Here is a 24,547-nt window from a genome sequence, read left to right on the forward strand (position 1 = left end):
TCCGTCCGCAAGCATGACCCAGACCTCCCTGTCACTTGCCATTTCAATACTCCACCCTGCTCTCTTGCCCACATGTCCATCCTTGGCCTGCTGCATTGTTCCAGTGAAGCTCAACGCAAACTGGAGGAACAGCACCTCATCTTCCGACTAGGCACTTTACAGCCTTCCGGACTGAATATTGAGTTCAACAACTTCAGACCATAAACACTCTCCTCCATCCCCACCCCTTTTTGATCCCCCTTTTTTCTATATTCATTTTTATTTTTTTATTTTTATATATTTTTTCCCACTTATTTTCATGATTATTATTTTTTAAATTTACTTACATTTGTATTGATTGTTTTATCCCCAGCTTTTAGCCTATTTTCGATCTTTTTTCCCCACCACCCTCCCCTCCCCCACCCAACCCCCACTAGGGCCATCTGTCACTTTCCAGAGTGCTTACCCTGGTCACATTCTGCTTTCCGCTCTTAATGTCACCATTAGCACCTCCTATAGCCAGAACCACCACTATTAACTACCCTTTGACCTTTTGTTTATGACATCTTTTGCAATCTCTCCTTTGCCTCCACCTATCACTGGCCCTCTATCCAGCTTCACTGGTTTCACCACCCTTGAACAGCATATATTTCACCAAATTTCTACTTCCCTTTAGCTGTAGAGAAGAGTCATACGGACTCGAAACGTTAACTCTGTCTTTCTCTCCACAGATGCTGTCAGACCTGCTGAGTTTTTCCAGCATTTTTAGTTTATGATTCAGAGACTCACAGTTTGGCAGCTGGCCATTCAGCCCATCGTGCCTGTAACACTTCACTGAAAAAGACATAAAAAGCAGGCATGATTGTATCCCCCTGTGTTATTCCCCGTCAAGCATATATGGTTCATTATGCAGCTGTCACATTGGTTGCTGTTTTTCCTACATTACATCAGTGACTAGACTTCAAAAGTCATTGATTGTCTATAGTGCGTTTTGGGAAGCATTGAACTTGTGAAAGGTGCAGAAAAAAAAGCACATCTCATTTTCACATTACATTAATTCACCTTCCATTAATAGTATCTCTGATAATGCTCATTCTGTCTCTGGTAATCCTCAGTCTGTCTGTGTTAATCCTCAATCTGTTTCTCTGTTAATCCTCAATCTCTTCCTGATAATTGTTAATCTGTCTCTCTGATAATCCTCAATCTGTCTCTGATAATAATTTTTTAATATATTTTTCTTTTCCCACCTATTTCCATTATTTTTAAATTTATTTCTATCCATTGTTTTATCTCCACCTTTTAGCATATTTCGATCCCTTCCCCCCACCCCACCCCCACTAGGGCCATTGTCACTTGCTTATCCTGGTTTCTACCCTTAATGTCACCATTAGCACATTCCTTAGCTAATATCACCACCGTCAACACCCCTTTGACCTTTTGTCTATGACATCTTTGGTAATCCCTCTCTTGCCTCCACCTATCACTGGCCCTCTATCCAGCTCTACCTGTCCCACCCCCCTCAACCAGCTTATATGTCACCTCATTTCTATATTTCCTTAGTTCTGATGAAGAGTCATATGGATTCAAAACGTTAACTGTGTTCCTCTCCGCAGATGCTGTCAGACCTGCTGAGTTTTCCAGCTACTTTCGCTTTTGTTTCAGATTTCCAGCATCCGCAGTATTTTGCTTTTGTCCTTGATAATCCCCTGATGTTGTGGTGCGATCACTTCCATTCTATGGTGCTGTGGTCATGATCACTCCCAGACGAAGCTGCTGTGTGGGATCACTCCCAGTCTATGGTGCTGTATGGGATCACTCTGACTCTAAGCTGCTGTGATCGCTTCTCGGCCTTTTGGCTAAGATCAAGAGTAGTATCTGTTCTTACCTGGCAGGGGCGACACCATGATCCTGCCAAGGCAAGGTAGGGAAGCAAAGGCTATAACCAATCGAAATCCATACCATGGGTTACCTATCACCGTCCGAGTCACGGTGAACGACAGCGAAGGAGGATCACCTATGGATCGGGTCTTCTTCGCCAGGAGGATCCTGTTGAAGGCTTGCGGCTTCGAAGCTCCGGAGATCATATCCCTGCAGGACTTCCCCAAAGCTGGTTTTTTCGACGTGACGTTCAAGCGGGTGGCAGACTGCGTCCGGCTCCTGAGGGTGTTCGAGGAAAAGAGAGACCTGCCGGGATGAAGATCCTGACGGCGGAGCCGCTCTTTTCACTGCCGTTGCAACGGGAACGTGTGGTGATGGTGCATCTGTACAACCCCTTCGTCCCTGTCGCCGACGTGGTCACCTTCCTCACCAGGTACTTCGATAAGGTGGGGAGCGGCACCGAGATTCGAGACGAGTTGGGGATCTGGACAGGCAAACGCCAGTTTAAGGTCACGCTAAAGACCGATGGTAAGGGAGCCATTTTCCACCCTCCTTCCAGATTCGCTATTGGGGGAAACCGTGGCTACCTGGTCTACGCTGGGCAACCCAAGCATTGTCGCTCATGCGGCAAGGCTGGTCATGTGGCGGCCAACTGCAGCGCCTCCCTCTGCAAGATCTGCAAACAGGAAGGGCACCAGACAAAAGACTGCAAACAGGCCAAGTGCTGCAACCTGTGTGGCGAGGCAGGTCACCTCTACAGGACCTGCCCCAAACGCTGCCGTACTTACGCACAGGCAGCCAAAGCCAACAAGGGGGAAGCAGAAGAAATGCTTCGTGTCACTCCAACCACCAAGGCCCCCAGGGAGCTCAACGGGACAAAGGAGGACACAGAGAGAGACAAGGTGGAGGAAGAGATTGAGGCAACAGAGAGCCAATCAGCAGCACTACCCCCTGAACCTCCCAGTCCTCAGGACAGCGAATCAATGGAGGAGGAGGCAGCAGTGGAAAAGCAGCAGGGGGAGTGGCGGACGGTGAAGAACACCAAAAGGAAGAAGGAGCGAAGAAGAAGCAAAGCCATTTCCCAGAAAAGCGGCAAGAGGCGTCTCCCATCCAACATGGATGACAAGGGCAGCAGCTCTTCGGATGAAGAAGTGCCAGGGCGGCAGCGACAGAAGAGGCGGCAAAGCTCCAGGGCGTTGGAGGACGAGACACCCGAGCTCCAGAACATTGGAGACAACAAGGAGTCCAGCGCACCCCAACTTTGCCTGCAACCTGAGGAGGCCAGTGCACCACAGCCCCTGGAATCTGGGAGCAGTGAGGTAATCATCGCACCCCAGCTCCAGGAAGCCGGGAACAGCAACACCCCAGAGGGGGTGAGTTTTGGAGAAGCTTCTCCAGCAAAGGTCATCTCAAAACCCGCTCTCTACGTGAACCTCCAGATGCCACCTGAGCAGAACACTGCCAAGGAGATCTACCTCAGCCCATCCAAAGTGAAGGAATTTGAGCTCACTACGGGTATGAAGGAGCAGACTAAAGGTCTGGGACTCTCAGAGACAGTGGGTTTGGTAGGAGAATAAATGCTTTAAAATGGGTTTTAAGATTGTATCCATAAATGTGCGTAGCATTAAATCTACTACGCGATGTGTTGCGACCTTGGACTACCTTGCCAAGGTCAAAGCTGACCTGTTGTTTCTGCGGGAGTGTGCGATACCGCACCTCAGCTCCTACAGGCAATGGTCACGATGGTGGTCCCATGGGCCATCGATCTGGTCGGGCGGAAACGACTCTCATTCCTCCGGCCTGGGTATTCTGCTGCGGGGAGGCAACTTCACCGTCTCCGAGGTCAAGGAGGTGGTGGGCGGGCGACTCCTCGTAGCAGACGTAATGTACAAGAACGCTCCACTCCGGTTAATTAACGTGTATGGCCCGGCACAAGGGGCTGAGCGGCTGGAGGTTTTTCAGCAGCTCCCACTGCTGCTGGCGACCTCCAGGCCGGTCATTATGGGCGGTGACTTCAACTGCATCATCGATGCGGCTGGACGATCCGGCAGGGCCGGAAGCAGATTGGACGCTACGTCCAGATCCCTGATGGAAACAGTTAAGGATGCCAAGCTGCACGACGTCTTCAGCAACCCTGCAGACGGAGCGCAGCGTAGATACACCTGGTCGCGGCCAGACGGGTCCATTCGTTCCAGGATAGACTTCCTGTTTGTGTCCCGTGCATTCACAGTCAGATCCACCGAGGTCAAGCCGGTGTTCTTCTCTGACCACTGCCTCCTACTGGCGGACTGCCACTTGGAGAAGGACCTGAGGGTAGGCAGGGGGGCATGGAAGCTAAATGTGCAACTGCTGACCCCAGAGAACATTGAGGAGCTCAAGAGGGATTACAAAGGTTGGAGAACCGTGAAACCCCTCTTTGAGTCCCTGACACACTGGTGGGAAGCGATCAAGGGAAACATCAAGAGGTTTTTCATCCTCAAAGGCACCCAGAAAGCTAGAAAGGAACAGAGGGAAATGTCCCGACTCCAGAAAAACATGCAGAATCTGCTCCGGCTGCAGTCGATGGGGGTCGATGTCAAGGAGGAGCTCCAAGAGGTGAAGAGCCAGCAAGCCTCGCACTTTGCCTCGGAGGCCTCCAAGATCATCTTCCGTTCCAGAGTCCGCTCCGTGGAGCAGGATGAGACATGCTCACGTTTCTTCTTCCAAAAGGTACACAGAGAGAGCTCTGTGATCAGCAGCCTGAAGGAAGAAGACGGCTCAGTAAAGTCATCACGGTCCGACATTTTGAGGATCAGCAAATCCTTTTATGCCGGATTGTATGACGTGAAGCCCACGGACAGCACGGCCTCCCAGTCCTTCCTGTCCTCTATCACGGAGGTCTTAGACGACAGTACGCGGGAGAGCCTGGACAAACCGCCAACTCCTGATGAACTGACTAAGGCCCTTGAGTCCTTCGAGAAGATTAAAACTCCCGGAAGCGACGGCTTGCCGGCGGAGTTGTATTCGGCTCTGTGGGACTTGATCGGCCCAGACCTGCTAGGAGTGTACGAGAGTATGCTCCTGGCCGGTAGTATGTCAGAATCCACGAGGAAAGGCATCATCACCCTCATCTACAAGCACAAGGGGGAAAGGGAGGAAATTAGAAATTGGCGACCCATTTCACTGTTGAATGTGGACTATAAGGTTCTGTCCAAGGTCATCGCCAATCGGGTCAAATCCGCTCTGGAATTGGTGATTCACCCTGACCAGACCTGCTCTGTGCCAGGCAGGAAGATCTCTGACAGCCTCGCGCTGCTCAGGGATACGATTGCCTATGTACAGGACAGGGGTGTGGATACCTGCCTCATCAGCTTGGATCAGGAGAAGGCCTTTGACAGAATATCGCACACCTACATGGTGGATGTGCTCTCCAAAATGGGGTTTGGGGAGGGAATTCGAAATTGGATCCAACTGCTCTACACTAACATCAGTAGCGCAGTCTCAATCAATGGGTGGGAAACAGATAGCTTTCCGATTAAATCTGGAGTCAGGCAGGGCTGTCCTCTCTCGCCTGTTCTTTTCGTGTGTTGCACAGAACCCTTTGCCGAGTCCATCAGGAAGGATCCGGGCATAAGAGGAGTGACGATCCCAGGCAGTGGAGGCACTCAGGTAAAAGCCTCCCTGTACGTGGACGACGTCGCCGTCTTCTGCTCGGATCCGCTGTCGGTGCGCAGACTGATCCACATCTGCGACCAGTTCGAACTGGCCTCGGGAGCCAAGGTAAATCATGGGAAGAGCGAGGCCATGTTCTTTGGGAACTGGGCTGACCGATCCTTTGTCCCCTTCACTGTCAGGGCTGACGGCCTGAAGGTGCTGGGGATATGGTTCGGAGGGACCAGGGCATGCGTTAGAAACTGGAAGGAGCGAGTGTCTATGGTGAAAAGGAAACTGGGCATGTGGGAGCGACGCTCCCTCTCCATTGCGGGTAAGAACCTGGTCATCAGGTGTGAGGCACTCTCGCTGTTGCTGTACGTGGCGCAGGTCTGGCCCATTCCAGACTCCTGCGCGATGGCGATCACTCGAGCCATCTTCCGCTTTATCTGGAGGTCGAAAATGGATCGTGTCCGCAGGGACGCGATGTACAAGCCTCTAGATAAAGGGGGAAAAAACGTGCCCAACATCGCCCTCATACTGATGGCCACCTTTGTGTGTGGCTGCATCAAGCGGTGCGTAGACCCTCAGTACGCAAACACCAAGTGTCACTACGTGCTGAGGTTCTACCTGTCCCCGGTGTTGCGAAGGATGGGTCTGGCCACGCTGCCGCGGAACGCTCCAAGTAGTTGGACCGTGCCGTACCACCTGTCCCTGGTGGAAAAATTTATGCAGAAAAACACCTTTGACCACAAGTCCATCAGGCAGTGGTCAGCACGTAACATCCTAGAGGCCCTGAGGGAAAAGGAGAGGGTGGACCCTGTGGGATGGTTCCCCAAGCAGACTGTCAAAGTCATTTGGCAGAATGCCTCATCGCCAGAACTTTCCAACAAGCACCAAGACGTGGCTTGGCTGGTGGTGAGAAAGGCCCTCCCCGTCAGATCCTTCCTACACGCCAGGAGTCTCACCCCCTCTGCACGTTGCCCTCGAGGTGGCTGTGGTGGGGAAGAGACCGTTGTTCACCTCCTTGTGGATTGTGCCTTTGCAAAGAAAGTCTGGAGAGAGATGCAGTGGTTGCTGTCGAGGTTCATCCCGAGCAGTTCTGTGACACAGGATTCTGTGCTCTACGGGCTGTTCCCAGGGACACACACCGAGACAAACATCAACTGCAGCTGGAGGATCATCAACTCGGTGAAAGACGCGCTTTGGTCTGCCCGAAACTTGTTGGTCTTCCAGCACAAAGAGTTGTCCCCGACCGATTGTTGCGGACTGGCACAATCCAAAGTCCAGGACTACGTGCTGAGGGACGCACTAAAGCTTGGGGCAACTGCCGCAAAGGCGCAATGGGGAAGGGTCGCTGTCTAAGACCTTTCTGCCACAGCGCACCGAGAGACTGGGAACTGTTTAGAGCCCCTCGGGCTGTACAGCTCAAAATGAAAGGCTGTAAATGATTGTAATATTGTTTGTACTGATGCACCTGGTGATACATTGTGTAAAAGTTTAACCGGATTGTACCCTTGTAATGGTGTTTTTGAAATGGTTTGGAATGTGATTGAAGATATTTTATGAATAAAGTATATTTTTGCAAAAAAAAAAAGACTCTAAGCTGCTGTGTGGGATCACCCCAATCTAAACTGTTGTGTGGGATCACCCTCAGTTATAGTTCTGTGTGACAAGGTCACTAACTTAGTGAAAGTTTTAGGTTTTACAAAGTGTAACAATACTGGGAGGATGCAGCAGTTCCAGTGAAGCCCTGCTGGTGGCACTGCTGAGATACTTTCTGTAGCTCATCACCACCATCTGGAGGCCTCTACTGGTACTGCACCTGCTCGGAGTCAAAATTCAGAGGCTCACAGTTTGGCAGCTGGCCATTCAGCCCATCGTGCCTGCAACACTTCACTGAAAAAGACATAAAAGGCAGGTATGATTGTATCCCCCTGTGTTATTCCCCGTCGAGCATATATGGTTCATTACGCAGCTGTCACGTTGGCTTCTGTTTTTCCTACATTACATCAGTGACTAGACTTCAAAAGTCATTGATTGTCTAAAATGCGTTTTGGGAAGCACTGAACTTGTGAAAGGTGCAGAAAAAAAGCACATCTCATTTTCACATTACATTAATTCACCTTCCATTAATAGTATCCCTGATAATGCTCATTCTGTCTCTGATAATCCTCAATCTGCCTCTGATAATCCTCAATCTGCCTCTGATAATCCTCAATCAGTATCATCCAGAAACTGAACTGGACTAGCCGTATAAATACTGTGGCTACAAGAGCCAAACAGAGTCTAGGAATCTTGTGGTGAGTAACTCAGCTCCTGATTCCCCAAAGCCTGTCCACCACCTACAAGACACACGTCAGGAGTGTGATGGAATACTCCCCACTTGCCTGGATGAGTCCAAACCCACGACCGCTATCATCTAGAAGGACAAGGGCAGCAGATGGATGGAAATACCTCCACCTGGAAGTTCCCTCCAAGTCACTCACCATCTTGACTTGGAAATATGTTTCCGTTCCTTCACTGTCACTGGGTCAAAATCCTGGAACTCCCTTCCTAACAGCACTGTGGGTGTACCTACACCACATGGACTGCAGCGGTTTAAGAAGACAGCTCACCACCACCTTCTCAAGGGCAATTAGGGATGAGCAATAAATTCTGGCCCAGCCAGTGAAGCCCACATCCCATAAATGAATTTTTAAAAATCAATCTCACTGATAATCCTCAATCTGTCTCTAATAATCCACAAATTGTGTCCCTGATGCTCCTCAATCTGCCTCTGATAATCCTCAACCTGTGCCCCTGATAATCCTCAGTCTGTCCCTGATAATCCCTGATGTTGTGGTGGGATCACTTCCATTCTATGGTGCTCTGAGTCATGATCACTCCCCCTCTAGGCTGCTGTATGGGATCACTCCCAGTTAAGGTGCTGTGTGGGATCACTCCCAGTCTAAGCTGCTGTGTGGGATCACTCCCAGTTAAGGTGCCGTGTGGGATCACTCCCAGTTAAGGTGCCGTGTGGGATCACTCCCAGTCTATGGTGCTGTGTGGGATCACCGTCAGTTATGGTGCTGTGTGGCAAGGTCATTAACTTAGTGAAAGTTTTAGGTTTTACAAAGTGTAACAATACAGCAAAGGAGGATGCAGCTGTTCCAGTGGTGTCCTGCTGGTGGCACTGCTGAGATGACTGACTGTATCTCATCATCACCATCTGGAGGCCCCTACTGGTACTGCACCTGCTCTGAGTCAGAATTCAGAGACTTTTGGCAGCTGGCCATTCAGCCCATCATGCCTGTAACACTTCACTGAAAAAGACATAAAAGGCAGTCATGATTGTATCCCCCAGTGTTATTCCCCGTCGAGCATATATGGTTCATTATGCAGCTGTCACGTTGGCTGCTGTTTTTCCTACATTACATCAATGACTAGACTTCAAAAGTCATTGATTGTCTAAAATACGTTTTGGGAAGCACTGAACTTGTGAAAGGTGCAGAAAAAAAGCACATCTCATTTTCACATTACATTAATTCACCTTCCATTAATAGTATCCCTGATAATGCTCATTCTGTCTCTGATAATCCTCAATCTGTCTCTGATAATCCTCAAACTGTCTCTGATAATCCTCAAACTGTCTCTGATAATCCTTAATCTGTCTCTGATAATCCTCAAACTGTCTCTGATAATCCTCAAACTGTCTCTGATAATCCTCAATCTGTCTCTGATAATCCTTAATCTGTCTCTGATAATGCTCATTCTGTCTCTGATAATGCTCATTCTGTCTCTGATAATGCTCATTCTGTCTCTGATAATCCTCCATCTGTATCGTCCAGAAAATGAACTGGACTAGTGGTATAAATACATTGGCTACCTACACCACATGGACTGCAGCGGTTTAAGAAGGCAGCTCACCACCACCTGTTCAAGGGCAATTAGGGATGGGCAATAAATGCTGGCCCAGCCAGCGAAGCCCACATCCCATAAATGAATTTTTAAAAATCAGTCTCGCTGATAATCCTCAATCTATCTCTAATAATCCACAAACTGTCTCCCTGATGCTCCTCAATCTGCCTCTGATAATCCTCAACCTGTGTCCCTGATAATCCTCAATCTGTCCCTGATAATCCTTGATGTTGTGCTGGGATCATTTCCATTCTATGGTGCTCTGAGTCATGATCACTCCCCCTCTAGGCTGCTGTATGGGATCACTCCCAGTTAAGGTGCCATGTGGGATCACTCCCAGTCTAAGCTGTTGTGTGGGATCACCTTCAGTTGTGGTGCTGTGTGGCAAGGTCATTAATTTAGTGAAAGTTTTAGGTTTTACAAAGTGTGATAATACAGGATGTGAGGATGCAGCAGTTCCAGTGAAGCCCTGCTGGTGGCACTGCTGAGATGACTGATATCTCATCATCACCGTCTGGAGGCTTCTACTGGTACTGCGCCTGCTCTGAGTCAATTCAGAGGCTCACAGTTTGGCAGCTGGCCATTCAGCCCATCGTGCCTGTAACACTTCACTGAAAAAAACATAAAAGGCAGGCATGATTGTATCCTCCTGTGTTATTCCCAGTCAAGCAGATATGGTTCATTACGCAGCTGTCACATTGGCTGCTGTTTTTCCTACATTACATCAGTGACTAGACTTCAAAAGTCATTGATTGTCTAAAATGCATTTTGGGAAGCACTGAACTTGTGAAAGGTGCAGAAAAAAAGCACATCTCATTTTCACATTACATTAATTCACCTTCCATTAATACTATCCCTGATAATGCTCACTCTGTCTCTGATAATCCTCAATCTGTCTCTGATAATGCTTATTCTGCCTCTGATAATCCTCAATCAGTCTCTGATAATCCTCAATCTGCCTCTGATAATCCTCAATCAGTATCATCCAGAAACTGAACTGGACTAGCCGTATAAATACTGTGGCTACAAGAGCCAAACAGAGTCTAGGAATCTTGTGGTGAGTAACTCAGCTCCTGATTCCCCAAAGCCTGTCCACCATCTACAAGACACACGTCAGGAGTGTGATGGAATACTCCCCACTTGCCTGGATGAGTGCAGCTCCCACAACACTCCAGAAACTTGACACCGTCCAGGACAAAGCAGCCCACTTGATTGGCACCACATCCACAAACATTCACTCTCTCCACCACCAACGCACAGTAGCAGCAGTGTGTACCATCTACAAGATGCGCTGCAGGAATTCACCAAGGCCCTTTTGACAGCCCCTTCCAAACCCACGACCGCTATCATCTAGAAGGATAAGGGCAGCAGATGGATGGAAATACCACCACCTGGAAGTTCCCTCCAAGTCACTCACCATCTTGACTTGGAAATATGTTTCCGTTCCTTCACCGCCGCTGGGTCAAAATCCTGGAACTCCCTTCCTAACGGCACTGTGGGTGTACCTACACCACATGGACTGCAGCGGTTTAAGAAGACAGCTCACCACCACCTTTTCAAGTGCAATTAGGGATGGGAAATAAATGCTGGCCCAGCCAGCGAAGCCCACATCCCATAAATGAATTTTTAAAAATCAGTCTCGCTGATAATCCTCAATCTGTCTCCAGCAGCTGTTCCAGTGGTGTCCTGCTGGTGGCACTGCTGAGATGACGGACTGTAGCTCATCACCACCATCTGGAGGCCTCTGCTGGCACTGCACCTGCTCTGAGTCAGGATTCAGAGACTCACAGTTTGGCTGCTGGCCATTCAGCCCATCGTGCCTGCAACACTTCACTGAAAAAGACATAAAAGGCAGTCATGATTGTATCCCCCTGCGTTATTCCCCGTCGAGCATAAATGGTTCATTACACAGCCGTCACGTTGGCTGCTGTTTTTCCTACATTACATCAATGACTAGACTTCAAAAGTCATTGATTGTCTAAAATGCGTTTTGGGAAGCACTGAATTTGTAAAACGTACAGAAAAAAAGGCACATCTCATTTTCACATTACATTAATTCACCTTCTATTAATAGTATCCCTGATAATGCTCATTCTGTCTCTGATAATCCTCAATCTGTCTCTGATAATGCTCATTCTGTCTCTGATAATCCTCAAACTGTCTCTGATAGTCCTCCATCTGTATAATCCAGAAGCTGAACTGGACTAGCCATATAAATACATTGGCTACAAGAGCCGGTCAGAAGCTAGGAATCCTGTGATGAGTAACTCACCTCCTGATTCCCCAAAGCCTGTCCTCCATTTATAAGGCACAAGTCAGAAGTGTGATGGAATGCTCCCCACTTGCCTGGATGAGTGCAGCTCCCACAATACTCTAGAAACTTGACACCATACAGGACAAATCAGCCCGCTTGATTGGCACCACATCCACAAACATTCACTCCCTCCACCGCTGACGCACAGTGGCAGCAGTGCGTACCATCTACGAGATGCACAGCAGGAACTCACCAAGGCTCCTTCAACAGCACCTTCGAAACCCACGACCACTACCATCTAGAAGGACAAGGGCAGCAGATAGATGGGAACACTACCACCTGGAAGTTCCCCTCCAAGTCACTCACCATTCTGACTTGAAAATATATCACCGTTCCTTCACCGTCGCTGGGTCAAAATCCTGGAACTCCCTTCCTAACAGCACTGTGGGTGTACCTACACCACATGGACTGCAGCGGTTTAAGAAGGCAGCTCGGCACCACCTTCTCAAGGGCAATTAGGGATGGGTAATAAATGCTGGCCCAGCCAGCGAAGCCCACATCCCATAAATGAATTTTTAAAAATCAGTCTCGTTGATAATCCTCAATCTGTCTCTAATAATCCACAAACTGTCTCCCTGATGCTCCTCAATCTGCCTCTGATAATCCTCAATCTGTATCCCTGATAATCCTCAATCTGTCCCTGATAATCCCTGATGTTGTGGTGGGATCACTTCCATTCTATGGTGCTCTGGTTTATGATCACTCCCCCTCTAAGCTGCTGTGTGGGATCATTCCCAGTCTATGCTGCTGTGTGGGATCACTCCCAGTTGTGGTGCTGTGTGGCAAGGTCACTAATTTAGTGAAAGTTTTAGGTTTTACAAAGTGTGATAATACAGGATGTGAGGATGCAGCAGTTCCAGTGAAGCCCTGCTGGTGGCACTGCTGAGATACTTTCTGTAGCTCATCACCACCATCTGGAGGCCTCTACTGGTACTGCACCTGCTTTGAGTCAGAATTAAGAGGCACACAGTTTGGCAGCTGGCCATTCAGCCCATTGTGCCTGTAACACTTCACTGAAAAAGACATAAAAGGCAGGCATGATTGTATCCCCCTGTGTTATTCCCCGTCGAGCATATATGGTTCATTACGCAGCTGTCACGTTGGCTGCTGATTTTCCTACATTACATCAATGACTAGACTTCAAAAGTCATTGATTGTCTAAAATGCGTTTTGGGAAGCACTGAACTTGTGAAAGGTGCAGAATAAAAGCATATCTCATTTTCACATTACATTAATTCACCTTCCATTAATAGTATCCCTGATAATGTTCGATCCCTCTCCCTGAGAATGCTCTATCTGTCTGTGTTAATCCTCAATCTGTCTCCCTGGTAATCCTGAATCTGTTCCTTTGATAATTGGTGTGCCAACTGCACTGTTACATAAATCAAGAGCCAAACTCTTAAAAATTAAGATGTGGAGAGCACTCCATTGCACTCCTGACTTTTGCCTTATTGATGGTGGACAGGCTTTGGCGAGTCAGGAGATCAGTTACACACTGTAGAATTTCCCTCCCCTAACCCCGACTCCCACCACCACCACCACTCTGCTCTTGAAGCTACAGTTTTATATAGTTGGTCCAGTTAAGTTTTTGGTCAATGGTAACTCCCTATGATGTTGATGTCAGGTGATTCAACAATGGTATTTCTTTTATTGGAGGTGGCCATTGCCTGGCATTTGTGTGGATGAATGTTACTTTCCACATATCAGTCCAAGCCTGAATGTTGTTCAAGACATGCCTCATGTGGGCATGGACTGCTTCAGTATCTGAGGAGCTGCGAATGGCACTGAACATTGTGCAATCATCAGCACTGAAGGAGGTAAAGGATGTGTGGAGAGTTACAGGGATCTGGCATCTACCTGACCATGTGGAAAATTGCCCCAGTATGTCCTGTCCACCAAACCCAGGACAAACACAATCTGGCCAATTACTGCCCCATCGGTCTGCTCTCAATCATCGATATGGCAGCTGGTGAAATTTAAATTCAATTAATGAACCTGGAATATAAAGTCAGTCACAGTAATGGTGATTGTGAAATGATCATCGATTGTCGTAAAAACCCACCTGATGCCCTTTAGGGAAGGGAATCTGCCATTCTTACTCATATGGGCCTACATGTGACTCCAGACCCACAGCAACGTGTTTGACTCTTAACTGTCCTCTGAAATGTTCAGTTCAGTGGCAATTAGGGATGGGCGACAAATGCTGGCTTTATCAGTGACGCCCACATCCCATGAAAGAATAAAGAAAAAGAACTAAATATTCCTTTGAATAATAAGTGCTGTGGTGGAAAGTAATGCCCCCCCCCCAAAACCCACCCCCACCGAGAGGGTGCCTGAAAATACCAGTGCTGGCTGATGGGTCAACTCCGAGGTGCTATTCCCAGCACCAGAGTGATGGGGGGGAGGGGCAGCGATCCCACCCATCTCCCGGTTAATGCCCGTTAAAGTACTTAAACAGCTCATTAAAAGTTCATTGGGGGTCAAAGTTCCGATTTTGAAGGGGCGCATGTGTTGAACATGCTCTCTGTTGATGGTGAGCTGAAGGGAGGGGAACAGGGTGGGAAGCCAGTCATGGCTGCCTTGGAAATAAGAGGGTCAGGGGCACATTTGGTAAGAGGGTGTTGCTGGTGCTGGTCAGGCAACAGGGAGAGGGGAAAGTCATCTCCTGGACATTGAATGGAGGCATCAACCCCTGGCATTATGGGGGGCATAAAAGCATTGGGAAAGACTGCCAAGGACAACAGAGTGGCCATCGGTCCACAAGCTAGGCTGCAGCTGGCAATGGGAGCATGCCTGTCAGATTATGTGCCCCATGACGATGAGGGAAGGGTGGAAACCTGAGCAGCAGGGGGGCATGGGAGACGTAAGAGGCATCGGAAGGACTCAGAGGCCATGTCCCCAACACAGGATCGACTGCCAAAGATGGAGCTACCTGGAGACGACAAAGACCCAGTGCTGGAGGAGTCTGTGATTCTGCAGGCAGATGGTGACAGGAATCTGTGCCCTTGTCACCGAAGATATCACACTTCAAAATGCACAGAAGATCCCAAGAGGATTCACGAGGTCGAGACGGCACTAAGAGGGGACACAACCAGGCTTCTTGAGTGAGGTCAAAGATCCTGGATTTCCATTCTGGAATGCGGATTTCTCAGTTGATGGCCATCTCACACACATTAAGTTGGACACGGGTGCCAGTGTTGCGGTCCTACTGCACAAGGAACCATGGCTAAGAGATTTCTGGCTATGAGCAACTGACACCACTTTATGGGCCCCGTACATGACCCCACTCAGCTCACACGCACGCCTGATATCTTTCCCATTTGGCCTGGCATGTGCCTTGCTCACAGTCTCTCCATCTGTCTTTATGCAAGACAATCGAGAGGAGAGGTCCCAGACCAGGGGTGGAATGCCGGACATCAAGGTCACCACTTCATTTGAGAGTCAAGCGTTGGAGCTGGCCAGAGAGGACGTGGGCCATTCCTGAGGTGACGGTGAGATTGGTGGCAAGCATCCACATGAGGATCCTGCACCACCCATCATCCCTCTGTCAACGCTACTCTGAATCCACTGTTCCATGTGTAACGCCGCTGCCAAGCACTAATAACCTGCAGTTTCTCTCCTAGGCACACCTGCCACACCACCCTCAGCCAACCGTCGCCCCGACCCCAGTGCCGAAAGCACCTCGGATGAGGACCAACAGGGCAGCACCGTTGAAGACCCATCATGTTGCTCACCCACACCCTCCACCAGCGCAGCAACGAGATCTCGGCAGGACCGAGATGTAGAGCAGCCTCGGGTTCACTATCTGGTGAGCGCAGCACCCAATCTGCTCCATAGCGGGCGGAGGCAGGGACATCCGAAGTCACTGGCACTTGGAGGACTGCTGGAGGCAAGGAATCTGCTGAGCCCAAGTCAGATGATGAGACTCTGGACTCTGTCCTTGAAACAGTTGTTGGAGCTTCCAGGGCAATCACGGGAACATCAGGAAGGGATGTCTCTGCACTCCTCAGATTGCAGGGCACGATGGAGGAGTCCGTCCGTCTTCAGGCTGAGGTGATAGCAGCAGCATGTCGACACACCGAGGTCAACACTGGTAGCATGGCGGCCACCATGGAGGCTTTGGTCCAGGACATCGGTCCTGTGCTGCTACATGAGCTGAACTCCATTGCTGACGCTATAGTTTGCCTCCGACTGTGTCAACGTGGGAGAGGTGTAGGGCAGCTCAATCTCACTCCTACTTCCCCTTCCCCTCAAGGAATCAGCCTGGGGCCATCGGGCACCCATAGGGAGGAGGACCAGCAGCTTGACACCCTGGGGCCATCCACCCAGGTGGATGGGAATGTCCAGCCAATCCAAATCCCCTCTTCCTGTGACCCCCATAGCTCCAGCCCCACAGACCGAGGAAGGAGCACCACAGCAGGATACTGAAAGCAGGCCGGGGCCCTCGAGGTCTCGGCCCTCCAGAGGACGTCCACCAAAGCATCACAGACAGGATGTAGCAGTCAGCAGGCTGCCTCCACCTCCGTTGTGGATGTCGGGGGAGCACCAAGATGTGGCGGCAGGGTTAGGAAGGTTAAGAATAGTAGATGCACAGCCTGGGCATGGGTGTTAATCACTTGTTCATAACGTTCACTGTTGTAAATAAATTCCCAAGAATGTCTCCTTGCCTATGGCTCCTTGTTCTGATGAGCAGTGTTTGAGTCACTCAGATGTGAAACCTTGGTTACTAAACAAGATAAAGGCAGATGTCTCAGTCCAGGGCCTCTTCCCTGTGCAGTGTGTAAACTTCAGACCAAAGTGATGTTCCGGCTTCACACTCACTGGACACATTAGTGATGCCTGCACCTCGATGGTGCTGGTCATTGCTGCCAGAATGTCCTGGGCAGGTGTCACAGAGTTCCGTCATTCTCTCTCTGTGCTCTCAGCATCTTTGAGGTGGGGTTGGCCCCCCAATCTCTTCAGCATTTGTGTCCAGTGATGCTGTGCTCCTGAAGGGGTCAGGTGCTGAAGCCTGACAAAGGATCAGGTGCATTTAAAGTTTCATGGCTGCGTCTCCATGATATGACCCTGATCACAAAGACCAAGCGAGCTGCCCTCGGCCAGACAGGAGTCAGACATTCACAGAGGCTATGTGAAGATCTATGGAGTGTCCTCACTGCATTTCATCAACATCTTCCTGGAATCTGCTGCGTCTCCATGACATGAGCCTGAGCACTGAGGGTATGTGCGCTGCCATCAGCCACACAGGAGTCAAACGTTCATAGATGTAAGGTGAGGATGTCAGGACTGTCCTCACTGCATCTTGTCATCATCCTCCATGAATCTTGCGGCTATGAGAACCTCCTGAGCGTGCCTGCCTCACTGCCGGCATCCTCGCCTTCGAGGACCTAATCACCGCCATCCCCTTCGACGTTCTCCTCATCGGAGGATACATGCAGCTCCTCCATCTCCTTCTCAGCCAGGTCCTCCCCCCTTTGCAGTGCCAGGATGTGGAACACTCTGTGCCACAATGATGTGCAACACCCTCTGGGGACTGTATTGCAGTGCTCCATCTCCACCAGACCTGTCAAGGCACCGGAACCTCATTTTCAAAATGCCTATCATTTGCTCCACCAAAGTCCAGGCAGCAGCATGAGCCTCGTTGTACCGTCGCTCCACTGCAGCCTGAGGCTGCTGCATGGGCTGCATCAGCCACTTTCTCTGCAGGTAGCCCTTGTCCCTGAGGAACCATCCCTGCATTGTCTGTGGACCCGGGAAGATGTCAGGGGTCTGAGACGTGCTAAGGATGTAGGAGTCGTGACACTCCCTGGGAATCCTGCGCAGGCCTGTAGGATGTGTTTGTGGTGGTCGCACACCAGCTGAACATTCAGTGAGTGGAAGCTCTTGCGGTTGACTGCTTGTTGTCATGGAGATCTAAGTGCCACGTGAGTGCAGTCGATGGAATTCTGCACCTGTGGAAAACCAGAGATCACTGCAAATCCCTGCGCTCTTGCTTCCTGGCTTTCCTGATCTCGGGCGAAATGCACAAAGTTCTGTGCCTTTACGAAGATGGCGTCCGTGACCTGGATACATTTGTGCCTGGAGGTCACCTGTGGAGCCCTGGGAGGAGCCACTGGTGTAAAAATTGAATGCTGTGGTCACTTTCATGGCCACTGCCAGTGGATGCCCTCCATGCCCCTGTGATGGCAAATCCTGCAGCAGGTGGCATATGTGACCAACCAGTTCCCTAGACATGCGCAGTCTTTGGTGACGCTAGTTCTCAGTCATCTGCAGGAATGACAAGCGCCACCTATGAGCCCTGGGTAAATGAGGCACCTACGAGCGACGGCTCTCTGTGGATCTTTAACTGTGTGTGCAGGAGGCCCTGCCGCACCTTCATCTTGAGGGTGGTGCTCCTCCCATCGGCAAGCCAGGTGCCTCCGTCGCTCTTTTCTCCTTCTTCTCTGCTCTCTGTAAGCCATGAGGCTTAACCGCGAAATCACCAGGTTCCATGATCCTGATGTTCTCCTCCTGCAGGATCAAAGAAAGAGATGCGTAGGTTAGCGTATGTGTCCTAAGCAAATCTCTTGGTTAACTCTCAAGGCCCTTTCACACATGCCAGAGAGTGCTGGCCATCACTTGGCCCGTGTGTCGTGCGCTCATTGGCTGTCCTAAACCCCACCCACCTCTGCCCCACTCCACTTGACCGATTAGCGGCAGCTTCAGCCACTGGACTCCATGCTGTGCTCTCAGCTCAGGTGCAGGCTTTCTCCTAACCTGCACTGCAAGGCTGCGCTGCTAGCTTGAACCATGAGGGATACTGGTTCAAACCTTAATAAAGACATTGCAAGGGGCTGTGAACACTTTCATCGTGACTGCACCATGACCACCTTTCGCAAGGGGATTATACAACTTGCCCAGTCGTCCAATTGCTCTGCAGCCTCCTAAAATGCACATTAATTTGCAGTCTGTGCCTGAGGGTGAAAAGTTCTGGAGCATTTGGTGGCACATTCATGCTTTTGAGTTGCTTGAGTGGGCAGAAATGCTTCCGAGGCCTGACTCCAAGCCTGTCAATGGAGTTACAGCTGAACGGACTCAGCTGCGGAGGAATGCTCACTTTTGACAAGTTTTTGCAAGTGTGTGGCCACTTCCCTTAATCCCTCTTTGCCCGCCTCCCCCCCCCCGGCCCTGGCTTGTGCTTATATACTTCCTTCCGTCTGTGCCACCATGCACACCCCACCCGCCCCCCATGCCCCACTACCCCCACCCCCTACCCGTCCGGCAATGCACTGAGAGCCAATCAGGAAAAAGCAACTTGCCTGTCCCCTGGTGAATGTGCGACACCACTCCCTTGATGTCCTACGGGTGATCCTCACAAGCGCTGCACAAGGTTGTGTGCACTCACCTCCGAGTTCCCCTCGGAGTTCAGCTCACCAGGTGCACGCCTTTTAAAGGCAGTCGTTAAGACACGTCATTCTGAAGTCATGCCGAGGTAGGAGGTATATCTGGGGGGATGGTTCCAGCCTGCGGCCACAATGATGAGTTGCAAATGCATCAAAATTAAGTCTCTGACGTTGGACAGCAGGAAATACAGGCTGCCATTGACGAACGGAGCGTACTATTGCAAATTTCTATCACGACAGCGTAAAACCGATTTTTGGCCTTTACTATCCTGTCTGCTCACGCCCTCCATGATGCCCACTGCCAATGGGAGCGGAAAATACCAGCCTGGCTCTCACATGGGTACAGTTCCACAAACACTGACTCTCACTGGGGTACAGTTCCCAAACACTGACTCTCACTGGGGTACAGTTCCACAAACACTGACTCTCACTGGGGTACAGTTCCACAAATACTGACTCTCACTGGGGTACAGTTCCACAAACACTGACTCTCACTGGGGTACAGTTCCACAAACACTGACTCTCACTGGGGTACAGTTCCACAAACACTGACTCTCACTGGGGTACAGTTACATAAACACCTACTCTCACTGGGGTACAGTTCCACAAACACTGACTCTCACTGGGGTACAGTTCCACAAACACTGACTCTCACTGGGGTACAGTTACATAAACACCTACTCTCACTGGGGTACAGTTCCACAAACACTGACTCTCACTGGGGTACAGTTACATAAACACCTACTCTCACTGGGGCACAGTTCCACAAACACTGACTCTCACTGGGGTACAGTTACATAAACACCTACTCTCACTGGGGTACAGTTCCACAAACACTGACTCTCACTGGGGTACAGTTCCGCAGACACTGACTCTCACTGGGGTAATGTTCCACAAACACTGACTCTCACTGGGGTAATGTTCCATAAACACTGACTCTCACTGGGGTAATGTTCCACAAACACTGACTCTCACTGGGGTACAGTTCCACAAACACTGACTCTCACTGGGGTACAGTTACATAAACACCTACTCTCACTGGGGTAATGTTCCATAAACACTGACTCTCACTGGGGTAATGTTCTACAAACACTGACTCTTACTGGGGTACAGTTCCACAAACACTGACTCTCACTGGGGTACAGTTCCACAAACACTGACTCTCACTGGGGTACAGTTCCACAAACACTGACTCTCACTGGGGTACAGTTCCACAAATACTGACTCTCACTGGGGTACAGTTCCACAAACACTGACTCTCACTGGGGTACAGTTCCACAAACACTGACTCTCACTGGGGTACAGTTCCACAAACACTGACTCTCACTGGGGTACAGTTACATAAACACCTACTCTCACTGGGGTACAGTTCCACAAACACTGACTCTCACTGGGGTACAGTTCCACAAACACTGACTCTCACTGGGGTACAGTTACATAAACACCTACTCTCACTGGGGTACAGTTCCACAAACACTGACTCTCACTGGGGTACAGTTACATAAACACCTACTCTCACTGGGGCACAGTTCCACAAACACTGACTCTCACTGGGGTACAGTTACATAAACACCTACTCTCACTGGGGTACAGTTCCACAAACACTGACTCTCACTGGGGTACAGTTCCGCAGACACTGACTCTCACTGGGGTAATGTTCCACAAACACTGACTCTCACTGGGGTAATGTTCCATAAACACTGACTCTCACTGGGGTAATGTTCCACAAACACTGACTCTCACTGGGGTACAGTTCCACAAACACTGACTCTCACTGGGGTACAGTTACATAAACACCTACTCTCACTGGGGTAATGTTCCATAAACACTGACTCTCACTGGGGTAATGTTCTACTAACACTGACTCTTACTGGGGTACAGTTCCACAAACACTGACTCTCACTGCGGTACATTTCCACAGAAACTGACTCTCACTGGGATCGGTGCCTATGCCCATCCTCGGTCAGGTCTGACACTGCTTGCATGATAGGACAGCATTGTCATTGGGATAAGGAAAGCTCAGTGGGATTTGTTGCTTTATGTCAGCAAAGATCTGCATATGTATCTTCCAGTATGGAGCACAAACATAACCGTACCCACAATCACACCAATACCCACAATCATATCCATACCCACACATACTCATACCCACACATACCCATATCCACACATACCCATATCCACACATACCCATACCCACAATTATACCTTCACCCACGCATATCCATACCCACAATCATACCCATACCCACACATACCCATACCCACAATCATATCCATATCCACACATACTCATATCCACACATACCCATACCCACAATTATACCTTCACCCACACATATCCATACCCACAATCATACCCATACCCACACATACCCATACCCACACATATCCATACCCACACATATCCATACCCACACATATCCATACCCACAATCATACCCATACCCACACATACCCATACCCACACATACCCATACCCACACATACCCATACCCACACATACCCATACCCACACATACCCATACTCTCAATCATATCCATACCCACACCCACACATACCAATACCCACACATACTCATACCCACAATCATACCCATACCCACACATACCCATATCCACACATACCCATACCCACACATACCCATACCCACAATCATACCCACGCCCACACATACCCATACCCACAACCAAAGCCATACCCACACATACCCATACCCACAGATACCAATACCCACAGATACCAATACTCACACATACCCATACCCACAATCATACCCACACCCACACATAACCATACTCACACATACCCATACCCACATATATCAACACCCACACATACCCATACCCACACATATCAATAACCACACATATCAATACTCACACATATCAATACCCACACATACCCATACCCACACATACCCATACCCACACATACCCATGCCCACACATACCCATGCCCACACATACCCATGCCCACACATACCCATTCCCACACATACCCATACCCACAATCATACCCACGCCCACACATACCCATACCAACAACCAAAGCCATACCCACACATACCCATACGCACAGATACCAATACCCACAGATACCAATACTCACACATATCCATGCCCACAATCATACCCACACCCACACATAACCATACCCACACATTCCCATACCCACACATACCCATACCCACATATATCAACACCCACACATACCCATACCCACACATATCAATAACCACACATATCAATACCCACACATATCAATACTCACACATACCTATACCCACACATACTCATACCCACAGATATCCATGCTCACACATACCAATACTCACACATACCCATACGCATAATCATACCAATACTGACGCAGACACATACACTCCCAAATACATAGATAAACACACACCTACAGACACACACACACCATATTTGATCCTGAATTGTTTCCGACATCACTTACTGACTGGAACCTTTGTGAGCATACAGACTGAACCAGATGTCATACAGCTGCTGTTTGAATTCCTCCTGGTTCACTTTTGCCCTCCCCTTCTCCACTAAATACCTGTGAGCAATCTGAGAAGACAAGGGAAGAAACTTTAGAAGCTGGAAAGGCCAGTGGCCCCAAGAGGTCCAACCCTTTCTGGTATATTGACCCCAAGCACCCAACATCTCACCATTTACTTCAATCCCACCCACACCCACACACTTCGCCCTATCCATCAATGCCAGCCTCTAACCGTGTACACTGTAATGGTACCTGAAGCACCAGAGTTTCCATGACAACATCCAGAAAGGTGTGGATCTCTCACTCCTCCTCAGGGATAATGATCTCCGGTTCTCTTGTGTCAGCTTCATAATTATCCAATAGGGAAATGAAAGCTGTTAAAGGAATCACAAATCTGCCTGATTTGCCTTGTGTCAACTGGTGTAGGTCTGGGTGGGTGTTCCACCCAGAGGTCTGACATTCAATATGAAAGAATATTGATATCATTGAGATGGGGGAATAGACGGAGAGAGTATCGGGGATGGGTTATATAGGGAGGGATTATTGGGGTAAGCACTTAAAGTTAATTTAATTTAACTTAATTTAATCTAATTTAATAAAATTTATAGAGTGGCAGAGGTTAGCACACAGGGAGAGTGAAGGTTAGAGAGAAATTAACACAGAGCGAGGGTTGGAGACAGAATAACACACAGAGTGACGGTTAGGGAGAAAATAACAGAGTAATAGATATAGACAGATTAACACAGAGTGAGGGTTAGAGAGAGATTAACACAGAGTGAGGGTTAGAGAGAGATTAACACAGAGTGAGTGTTAGAGAGAGATTAACATAGACTGAGGGTTAGAGAAAGATTAACACAGAGTGAACGTTAGAGAGAGATTAACAAAGAGTGAGGGTTAGAGAGAGATTAACACAGAGTGAGGGTTAGAGAGAGATTAACAAAGAGTGAGGGTTAGAGAGAGATTAACACAGAGTGAGGGTTAGAGAGAGATTAACAAAGAGTGAGGGTTAGAGAGAGAGTAACAGAGTGAGGGTTAGAGAGAGATTAACACAGAGTGAACGTTAGAGAGAGATTAACAAAGAGTGAGGGTTAGAGAGAAATTAACAGAGTGAGCGTTAGAGAGAGATTAACAAAGAGTGAGGGTTAGAGAGAGATTAACAGAGTGAGCGTTAGAGAGAGATTAACACAGAGTGAACGTTAGAGAGAGATTAACATAGACTGAGGGTTAGAGAGAGATTAACAGAGTGAGCGTTAGAGAGAGGTTAACGCAGACTGAAGGTTAGAGAGAGATTAACAAAGAGTGAGCGTTAGAGAGAGATTAACACAGAGTGAACGTTAGAGAGAGATTAACATAGACTGAGGGTTAGAGAGAGATTAACAGAGTGAGCGTTAGAGAGAGGTTAACGCAGACTGAAGGTTAGAGAGAGATTAACAAAGAGTGAGGGTTAGAGAGAGATTAACACAGAGTGAGGGTTAGAGAGAAATTAACAGAGTGAGCGTTAGAGAGAGGTTAACGCAGACTGAATGTTAGAGAAAGATTAACAAAGAGTGAGGGTTAGAGAGAGATTAACACAATGTGAGGGTTAGAGAGAGATTAACACAACGTGAGGGTTAGAGAGAGGTTAACACAGAGTGAATGTTAGAGAGAGATTAATAGAGTGAGGGTTAGAGAGAGATTAACACAGAGTGAACGTTAGAGAGAGATTAATGCAGAGTGAGGGTTAGAGAGAGAGATTAAAATGGGAAAATGAGAGTAAATGAGAATAATTTGGAAGGAGTGATATTTAGAGAGAGGGTATTTTGAAGGAGGAAGTTGACGTATGAAATGAGAAATTGAGGAAGGAATCCATGTTCGAGTTTTGTGTGTGTTTAGGTTTGATTTGGCAGAATGTCCTTTCTGACTCTGGGCTTTAGAATCACAGAATCACAGTGCAGAAGAGGCCCTTCGGCCCAT

The 24,547-nt window shown here is 48.9% G+C and overlaps 1 protein-coding gene and 1 pseudogene across 1 annotated transcript in view; one reads left to right on the forward strand and one right to left on the reverse strand.

Moving 5' to 3' along the window:
* Positions 1 to 1,815: 1,815 nt before the first annotated feature.
* LOC144688172 (U2 spliceosomal RNA) lies at positions 1,816 to 1,926 on the forward strand (annotated as a pseudogene).
* Positions 1,927 to 11,020: 9,094 nt separating this feature from the next.
* The window catches only part of LOC144687154 (uridylate-specific endoribonuclease B-like), a 33,437-nt gene continuing 19,910 nt past the window's right edge, over positions 11,021 to 24,547 (reverse strand). Inside the window, 3 exon segments of the mRNA XM_078552898.1 lie at positions 11,021 to 11,220; positions 22,554 to 22,662; positions 22,847 to 22,968. Of these exon segments, the coding sequence (XP_078409024.1) occupies positions 11,021 to 11,220; positions 22,554 to 22,662; positions 22,847 to 22,968 (431 nt within the window).

This window comes from Cetorhinus maximus, chromosome 12 (genome assembly GCF_964194155.1).
Source record: "Cetorhinus maximus chromosome 12, sCetMax3.hap1.1, whole genome shotgun sequence".
Classification (NCBI taxonomy): Eukaryota; Metazoa; Chordata; class Chondrichthyes; order Lamniformes; family Cetorhinidae; genus Cetorhinus; species Cetorhinus maximus.